A 9,164-nucleotide genomic window follows, 5' to 3' on the forward strand; every position below is an offset into this window, starting at 1 on the left:
TATATGATATTTTAATGTTTAAGAATATAGACGATATTTTAAAATTTTATGAAAGGTAAATATTATATTTAAAAATTAAGTTGGACAAATATAATATTTTTATGTTTAATAAGGGGATATACAAAATTCTTTCTTTATTGAAAATGTTGATTTTTACTTCAGTCTTTAGATGTCTTTTGCTAATATCAAGATAAAATAGTTTTGTAAATCTTTTCTAATGTTTAATGTTAAGCATAAAGTAATTATAACTTAAAGATTTTCCAAAAAATAAAAGAGATAATTTTCATGATATCAAAAATTAATCTAAAAATTGATATTTGTTTTGAGAAGAACTAGAGTTTAATGATAAAAAATTATAAATAACTTACAGAATATTTGTGAATTGTAACTGATTTAAGAAAAAGTTATACTTTTTAGAATCAATTAATGACGAAAAACATTTATCAATTGTTTTCTTTTTACTTATTTATCACTTGTGCACAAATCATTGTCCAAGAACGCTATCAAGACAAAAAGAAAAGAAAAAATTACTCAAATAGGTTACATGGATGTGATTAATACGCTTTATTGAGAAAGAATAAAGAGAAAGTAAAAGCAAAAGAAAAGGGGGCAACATGGTAATTTTAACCTTAGGAGGGTATGTTTCTCTTTATTTGTTTTCCCAATTCCCTCCACAATCTTTTGTAGTAATTCTTCAAATTCCATGGTCATTCATCACTAAGATGTTTATTAATTATTAAACTGATCATTTAAGCTCATGAGATTTAATATAAACTTATAAATTAAATTTTGTTCTACAAATAATGGATGGTTTTAACTTGTTATAGTATCAAATAATACTTTCTCAATATTATAGTATTACCTCATTTTCAAGGCATAACACTAAATTTATATGTATTTCAAAACTAAAGACATAAACACTACACTCCAAGCAGGAGACTTTTGATAATTCGATCTTCATAAGGTTTCAAGATCTTCAAGTAACTTGTCCCATTCATTTGTCTTGCTTTCAGATTTCTTCATACAATAAGCCTTTACACATGCAAATCCCCAAACCATAAGGACCAAAATCGCCATAAAGACCAAAATCGCGATACTTGTTTCTGAAAAGAAAAGAAAAAAAAAACTCAAATCTAATGCCAATTGAGTACAAGAAATGAGTTTAAAATAGAACCAAGTTATCTAAATGTCTAATTAGGCAATTAGCTATATAACAAATGTTATATTATTTTATCAAAACTTTTAGTTTATTCATCTAAATGTCTAATTAGCCAATTAGCTAATATAACAAATGCTATACGCTACAAATGTAGAGATATATAACAAGACAATAATCAAAACTAAAAGATTCTAAAGATTAAAATCTTGACTTTGACCTTAAAAGGTAAATCAACATTACCTTCTCCAATGGATTGAACACCAAACCACCTTCTTTTAGCTTCTGAAAAATCATCAAAACCAGTCGAATCCCATGTCAAATCAAGACCAAAACTATCATCAGAAACGTAAGAACTATACTCAAATGGAATCGAGACAGTTTTGATAAGCTCACAAGAACTGGGAATATCTAACGATGACTCCACAACATAAACATGGTGTTTAGAATCACTTAAACATGGGATTTGTTCGAAAGATCCCAAAAGATTGATCGAGCAATTCAAATACGTATAGTTTCTAACAACATGATAGTATCGAAAGGGTGTAGGATCAAGATTGAGGTTCAAGAACACTTGAAAGACGCAATCTTTTGGGTCGATTAGAGTGAGTTTTCTGTGATCGTATGAGATGGATTTCACGCCCAAATCGCCGTAATTTGGGAATTTGATCATGGTTTGTTTGTGTTTGCAGAAAGAATTGACTTTGAATGGAAAATGGATTGGGGGTTGATCATGGTTGCAGGTATGTGAGGTGAATTTGCCATCAAGAACCTCCATGATTGTAAAGATTAAGAAAATGGGAACGAAGGATTTGCGAGCTTCCATTAAAGATGATTCAATGGAATTCAAGAAACTTGCAAAAAGATGAATTACAGAATTAGTTAGCTTCTTGGATACTTGTGTTAAGTAGTTGTTGGAATGTCTGTGGGTATTCTTGGCGACTTCTTTAACAGCTTTCCTGAGGAGACTGAGTCAAGAGTAAGGTACAAGTTCTTATGCATGAGGTACAAGTGATTTATTATGAGTGAATGGAGAAAAGTAGACTATTTTATGTTGGGTTTACTTAGTGTAGCAAACTTGAGAAATTGGGGGGAAAAGGAAACACTATGGAAGATTTTTTGTGGGGAGAATTTCCACTAACATTTTCCAATTGACAATTTAGCCCATCTTCTAAAAGTCTAGTCACTTGACCTAAAAAATGGGGAATTGTATTTGTATATATGTGTCTAAATGATATTTGATTTTAAAGTTGAATAGTTATTTTGAAGCTTTTATAACCATAAATATGACTAAATTACTTAAATCGATATTTATTTTATAAAAAGTCGTAAGTTTAATATCTAACTATTTGAAAAAAGAATTTGACGTTTAACTGTAAGTTTATTATTATTTTTTTAGAATTGTCATGTTTTGCAGGATAAAATGTATCTTATAAATAGTTTTATAGAAAAATAAATACTTATACTGAATTTTTTCAAATTGTTTTCCAAATATACCCTTTAATATTTGTAAAAATCAAATTCCCCAAGTAAAACCTATATTTACGAATACATGTGACTAACATGTCAATTGAGTTTCATTTGTATCATTTTCTACATGCTGTTTTACATAATTTTATATTTGCAGTTAGTTTTTATCAGATATCATTTTTATCAACTAGATTTTCAATTATAAGTTATCAGTTAGCTGTTCAGTTGGTCTGTAAACAGAACCTAATATGTGAATGATTTTTTATTCCTCTAGGACCATATTTGAACAATCTTGGTCTAACTATACAACCAAAATATAGGTAATTAAATTGGTTGGTATAAAATATAAAACCTTCTTGTTTACATTTTGGATTCTTTGAACATTCATAATACAACTCTTTTCTTTTTGCTTTTCTGTTTTAATTATTTTTAATGAAATACGGTAACCTACTTGTAATATCATTTTTTAATTGAAACTAAAAGTAGATTGCTTAACATGATAAATTGATAAGTGATGTCCTTTTTAAAAGCAAATTACATATATAAACAAAACAAAAACACATGTCAATCATATAAACTATAAAGTATAAAGTACTTTTTTTTTTTTTGGTGTAGACTATATGAGAAATTATCAGCCACGTTTGGTTTTATAGATCCTCATATTTTGTTGATCCACACCTTTTATCTTATTAAAATGACAATCCAAATTTCCTAAATACGTTTAATATTAGATAAAAAATAACACAATTAATATGACTATGGCTAACTTTAGAAAAACTTACATTTTCAGCATTTTTTATTCCAGAAAAATCACTGATAATCTGAATTTTTCTCATTTAAACCATTATTTATACACACAAAAAAAAACATTATTTCCCAAAAAAACTATATGACATAAAACTTGTATTCCAAGCATTTAAATGATCATACACACAGTTACAGACTTACAGTTGCAGACAAATATAGAAACACTCAAGAATTAAGACAACAAACAAACTCCATGAACCCTATTAAAAAAAATCTATACACTTTATAAATAATACAACTTAATATCAGGAATAAAAATAACAAAATAGGTATTAAAATCAAAATTAAAGAAGATCTTTAGCTAGTCTGACAGGTGTCTCCTGTAAAAATGCCACGTCACTATTCGATTCAGTCAAAAGATGATGACGATGATCATCATCCACTTCATCTTCTTCACTCCCCATTGTTAATGGTGAATCACCCGAATCTGATTCTTCATCTGTTTCAATTTTCAACAGCAATTTTTACTACCTAAAATATAAGGGTATTTCTGTAATTTTTCCAAAATTATAATCAAAGCTCACCAGAAATTGTTGCATGATCAGGTAGATGTCTAACAGCTGCAACTTGAATGTTTTCAGGCAATAAACAGTTGCAGAAAGACCCTGTTCAAAGTTTAAAAAAAAAATCTATAAATCTTGAATCTTTCAAAGTGGAATGATAAAAATGAATGAAGGAGGATATAATTTCTTACCGAGTTTAGCCAACCGGTTGACCCAACCGGGTATTGGTTTCCCAGTGAGTCGCATTGATACTTCATTTGTGAAATGATTGCAGTTTTTTGCAATTAAATGATATGTGTCACCATAATATTTGTTAGAAAGATGTTCCATGAATGACCGGAATTCTGAAGGAGACATGTTGGTGCTTCCCAATGGAATTGAACGCCTGAAGATAAATCCCGGGCAGCTTTTTGGCTCCACTTCAAAGACTCCACTGGTTGGGTACTCGTGTGCTCCAAATGCGTATTCCATGTCATAGACTGATTATCATATCATAGTGTAAAGATATTACTTGATTCAAATCCAATTCAATGATTATCTGATAGTTGTTCATAGTAAGAAGTATATAGTGAAATTGGAAATGCTGAATCTCAGATAGGAGTAGATTATGGAGATCTAGAAACATATGTTTACTTGATGTAGCAAAAACTTGAAATCAAAACTTAGATTCTGATAGAAATTAGGTTAGTTTATCAATTCCAGAATCTGATAGCAATATTGAAAGTCAAACGTAAGGGAGTTGAATAGAATCTGGAAGAAATCGAATTCAAATGATATATATTCAATCGTTTTGAATTTGGAATTTGGAATTAGTTTACCTTCGATACCGGAATGGAAGATTCCGAAGCCTAACCAGTAGAGGTAGTTATTGACAGGGGTGAGATCATATACGTTGAGATACAATAAAGCATGATCACTTCCTCCATTTCTAAGCTCTCTAGACGAATTCATCGGAAACAGCCGCATTGTTTTGTTTTATATCTATGCACAGTTACAGACACACCACTTCGCCTCTGTTCAGTGCTCCCAATTCTTTCTCCAATGAAGATTATCCGTGTAAACCCTAAACTCCCAACCCTACAAAACCCTAAAAGATGGAAACTAAAATTAAAATCGGAAGTTCGTGAATGAAGAGATTAAAGGCGCATGGAAGTCTAAATCTAATACAGCAAATCGAAGCTAAAAAAACGACAATCGTAATACAGTCTTACATCGATTTGAGCTGCAAGTTTAAGCCACCAATTCGGATGAGAGAGAGAGAGAGAGAGAGAGAGAGAGAGAGAGAGAGGTACGTGTGTGTGTAAGCATTCATTAATTTTGATCTGGCAAAAACCATATATCGATTAACGGTAATTTTGTAATTAAGGATATAATCACTAAAAATGACAAAGATGGGGTCCTTGATGATATGACAATTTTTTAAAATATTTATTATAAAATAATTATTTATTTTGTAGAATAAACGTTACGATTTTGATATTACAAAATCATTTTATACAAGAAATATGTTTAAAACTTTAAAATTTTGTGAAATAACTTTTAGAGTAAATAACATAATGATGTTTATGGTATACATAACTTCTTATTTTCAATATAAGTTTCAAAAGCTTCATACCCAAGGCTTCATATCACTACGGTATATAGGTTCGTTTAAATAGTCTTATCTGTCTGTCAAATCAATCCCTACCTATAGTTCTAATCGTCCCCTAAAAAAATCATATTCATTTTATTCTCTCGTCCAACAAACTGAAGTTAAAATACAATGTTTTGGTTAATTTTTATGTTGGATTTAGATCTTTCGCTTTTAATTCAATGGATAATTTGGTGGATTGCATTGATGCGAGACCGATGGCCAGATCAGAAAAGGATATCATTCTATGGTGGTTATTTGGGTGTTTTGGACTTACAAGAATATTGTTTTGTTCTGGCATTCTAAGTTTAAGAAATAGTTTATTTTTGATAGTGTTGTAGATAATTCATTTCGTTGGTTTTCTTTTAGAAACTCTAAGACTAAGAAAAATTGGGTTGCTTGGATGCAAAATCCAATCATTCCTTAATTTTGTTTTTGTTTTTGGCTAGCTTCTTTCTAGCCTTTTTTTGGTTTCTAATGTATTGCTGTCTTTCAAAAAAATATAGTGTTTAGGCAATAATCATCAATCTTTAAGATTTCATTGAAAATCATTACCAAGCAATTGGTTTAACAATGTAGAGCATTCAAGGAACTAATATGGTGGTTTTTTAAAACATTTATGGTAGATGAGCCATCGAGGAGGATTTATGACAGAAGAATGTTATGTGGGCCACACCATATGAAGATATTCAAACCAATATATGGGGGAGTATGAGCTTGGAAGAGAATGGTACAAATGATGTTGTTTATAGCTCACATCATTTGTTCATATTTGTTATTTTGTTGAGACATGTATGGACACGAGAATCTTAGATTGTTATGAAATTAGATGATACTTGTCAAGACTCTGAACAAATCTGATGCCACTTGCCAAACTCTGATACCACTTTTTAGGAAGTAAAGCGGAAAACAAGCAAAACCAAAAGCACATAAGACATAGTATTTATGTGGTTTGGTCAAGGTGACCTACGTCCACGAGCAGGAGAGAGGTATTTTTTATTTCAGAGTTCTCAAACAAAGGTTACAAGTACAACCAGCAGAGATTCGTCCTATTAACTAAGGATACAAAAGACAAGACACCGGATGACTTAGCATGCATCCCTATTTATACTAAAGGGATCAAACCTAAAACTCTAATAAGCCAAACCCATTAGCCCATAGGCCCATGAATGGTGTCAATTAATCATAATTTGTCATGCATTAGCTTCTGGAACATTCATCCATGACATACAACATATTAGCATCATCAAAGCACATGATGGAGCATCATGAGCCACAGTGGAGTATCCAGATGCACAGTGTAACATCATGATTTTTCACCCAAAATGTTCTTTTTATTTTAACACTTTTTAACCAGAATACTAGGAGAAGTCTTATTTTGAATTTTATGAAAACATCACCAATGTTACCTTATTACCAAAAACAACCTTCATCAAAATTAAAGTTCATAAAACTAACCAAAACAAGTTCTCAAAACTGTAAGTAAATGAAAACTAAACGACATGTCTAAAGTGGTATCATCGCTAAAATACACTAACGTAACTACCCCAAAGGCCCCATCCTCTCCAAGGCATCATATTATGTTACTTGTTCCAATGCAAGGCAAAATAACAAGCAAATAAACAAGTGCCAACATACGCTAATTGAGTTAATCATAAGTACGGTGTTATGGAACACACATATCCCAAATGGATTAGACACGACATCATATAAGCATGCATTCAAACACTCACATAACATGGCATCACATACATCACATAACCAGCACAATTATACTCAATTAATATTATTCATCTTTGTAACTAATTATTATTACTTCATTGATCAATATAATATTATTAAATAATATTAATATTTGCTTTCATCATTAATAATTACTCTCCTCTAGTCACATTTGTAATATATATTAAAGAAGTCTCACCTTAGGAACAATAAAGTTGCTTTGGTTTTGGCAAACTTGGTCCACAACTTTACATATTTTCAATGGTTCAGATTTTTGCCACAAGAGTTTGTCATATTGACAATTTGGTCCCTTAAATAACCAATAGTGTAGAGGTGGGCATTCATCTGCATTGTAACTGATACGTGTCATTATTTCGTTCCCTCTTCCAATGTAACTGATATGTGTCATTCCCACCGTCTCCCACCGCCTCCAATCCCTCTTTCAACTTCCCAATCCATGTTATCCACTGCTTCTTCGACTTCCGCCTAAGCCTCCACCGCCATTGCCAAGAATTTTCTTTTCAACGTCTTCTTTCGTTTTTTTCTCGCAATTTGCGTTCTCAATTATTGTTTGTATTGTTTGAGACCGTACTTGGGTTTCTTCTCCATGCCTAGAGGTAGAAAATGCAATGTGTTTGAATATGGAGAATCGTCGGCTGGGGGTGGTGCACCTAAACCCACGAAGTAATTTCTATTTCTTCCACTTTCTACTTCGATTGAAGGTTTCTTATCTAAAGTTCTTCAAAATTGATCTCAACCTTCTCTTGATTTCTCGACGACGAATTCAGTCGGGTCAGGAATCATCGTCTGAGGTTTTGCTCCTTCTACCTTTCAATAAAGACGGATTATCACCGCCAACCTCTTTCAATATCCTGCTTACTCTTTTATTCTCCTAGCAGATCAATGATAGATGGAGGACGTCGGCGACACAGCGCCGTCTCCCTTTACCTTCAAAGTATAAACGACGATTGGGACTTCTCTCGCATCTGGAATCAGTTCAGGTGAAGGACTTCAATTTCTAATTTCGTTTCTTCCTACGCACCCACGTTCGTATTTAGTTTTAATTTCATTTGATTATTAGATAATTAGATAAAGGAGAGCATATCACGTTATGTTTTGGGGACTATACGTGTGCCTACGCTTTCTCTCCTATATGTTTGTAGCTTGAATAGATAAGAAGTGCTAACCCTAATCGATTCAGCTGCTTTCTGTAATGCTTGTTCCATGTATCAATTACTTCTCAAAATTTTAGGGTTTTAGATTGGAACTAGAAGAGTTGGGGAGCTCCAACTCGGCGAGTAGAAATCATTTTGGACGCGGGACTTAGGATCTACTCGATGAGCTGAAAGGCCCCAACTCGGCGAGTAGACGCTGTAAAGGAAAACCCAATTTTTCAGGGATTTGTACCCTATTTAAAGAACTTATGGCTCATTTGTAGCCTCTCTCATCGTCCTTACATCCAAGAGAAACCCTAGTTCAATCCTTATACCTTCTTGAGTGTGTGAGAGAGCTTTAGAGAGCGATTTTGGTGTGGTTGTGAAGGATTTTGAAGCTTGAAGAGGGTGGAGTAAAGAGAGAAGCAGTAGATCCGACATCTACTTTGTATTGGCAACCATCTTGAGGTATAAAGTTGCTACCTTGGCCTTTATTTGCTTATATCTCATCTTATAAAAGCATATGGTCACTTTTGGTGCATAATGGTGTCATTCTCGGATTTGAACTTGTCATGAGGATATGGTTTCAGATCTGGACACCTTTAGGCCTCCATGGACATAAAGTTGCTCACTTTATCTAGTATTAGCCCTTCTCCATGCCCTAAACCTTGTATAAACCTTATTTTTGAGTGTTTTAGCCTCTTAAGGCCTTGCATGCACGT

The 9,164-nt window shown here is 32.3% G+C and overlaps 2 protein-coding genes across 2 annotated transcripts; both read right to left on the bottom strand.

Annotated features, from left to right (window-relative positions):
* Positions 1-787: 787 nt before the first annotated feature.
* On the bottom strand, positions 788-2,123 carry LOC145120410 (putative RING-H2 finger protein ATL21A). The gene is made up of 2 exons (XM_079056236.1): positions 1,400-2,123; positions 788-1,103 (listed from the first exon to the last, which is right to left on the bottom strand). The coding sequence occupies exons 1-2, from the start codon at positions 1,980-1,982 to the stop codon at positions 958-960; spliced, it is 729 nt and encodes a 242-aa protein (XP_078912362.1). The 5' UTR covers positions 1,983-2,123; the 3' UTR covers positions 788-957.
* Positions 2,124-3,516: 1,393 nt separating this feature from the next.
* On the bottom strand, positions 3,517-5,250 carry LOC145121715 (deSI-like protein At4g17486). The gene is made up of 5 exons (XM_079057419.1): positions 5,148-5,250; positions 4,755-5,023; positions 4,128-4,415; positions 3,958-4,038; positions 3,517-3,872 (listed from the first exon to the last, which is right to left on the bottom strand). Exons 2-5 carry the CDS (start codon positions 4,900-4,902, stop codon positions 3,718-3,720), a joined length of 672 nt encoding a protein of 223 aa, XP_078913545.1. The 5' UTR covers positions 4,903-5,023; positions 5,148-5,250; the 3' UTR covers positions 3,517-3,717.
* Positions 5,251-9,164: the final 3,914 nt, after the last annotated feature.

The sequence above is a fragment of the Lactuca virosa genome, chromosome 6, assembly GCF_052849685.1.
Source record: "Lactuca virosa cultivar CGN04683 chromosome 6, Lactuca_virosa_CGN04683_v6, whole genome shotgun sequence".
Classification (NCBI taxonomy): Eukaryota; Viridiplantae; Streptophyta; class Magnoliopsida; order Asterales; family Asteraceae; genus Lactuca; species Lactuca virosa.

Excerpts from the sequence above, each read along its gene's own strand:
- LOC145120410 (XM_079056236.1), bottom strand. The coding sequence starts at position 1,982 with ATGGAAGCTCGCAAATCCTTCGTTCCCATTTTCTTAATCTTTACAATC. Across the intron at positions 1,104-1,399 it reads TGTTCAATCCATTGGAGAAG|AAACAAGTATCGCGATTTTG; the intron begins GTAATGTTGATT and ends TTTTCTTTTCAG.
- LOC145121715 (XM_079057419.1), bottom strand. The coding sequence starts at position 4,902 with ATGCGGCTGTTTCCGATGAATTCGTCTAGAGAGCTTAGAAATGGAGGA. Across the intron at positions 4,416-4,754 it reads CTTCCATTCCGGTATCGAAG|TCTATGACATGGAATACGCA; the intron begins GTAAACTAATTC and ends TATGATAATCAG. Across the intron at positions 4,039-4,127 it reads CAACCGGTTGGCTAAACTCG|GGTCTTTCTGCAACTGTTTA; the intron begins GTAAGAAATTAT and ends AACTTTGAACAG.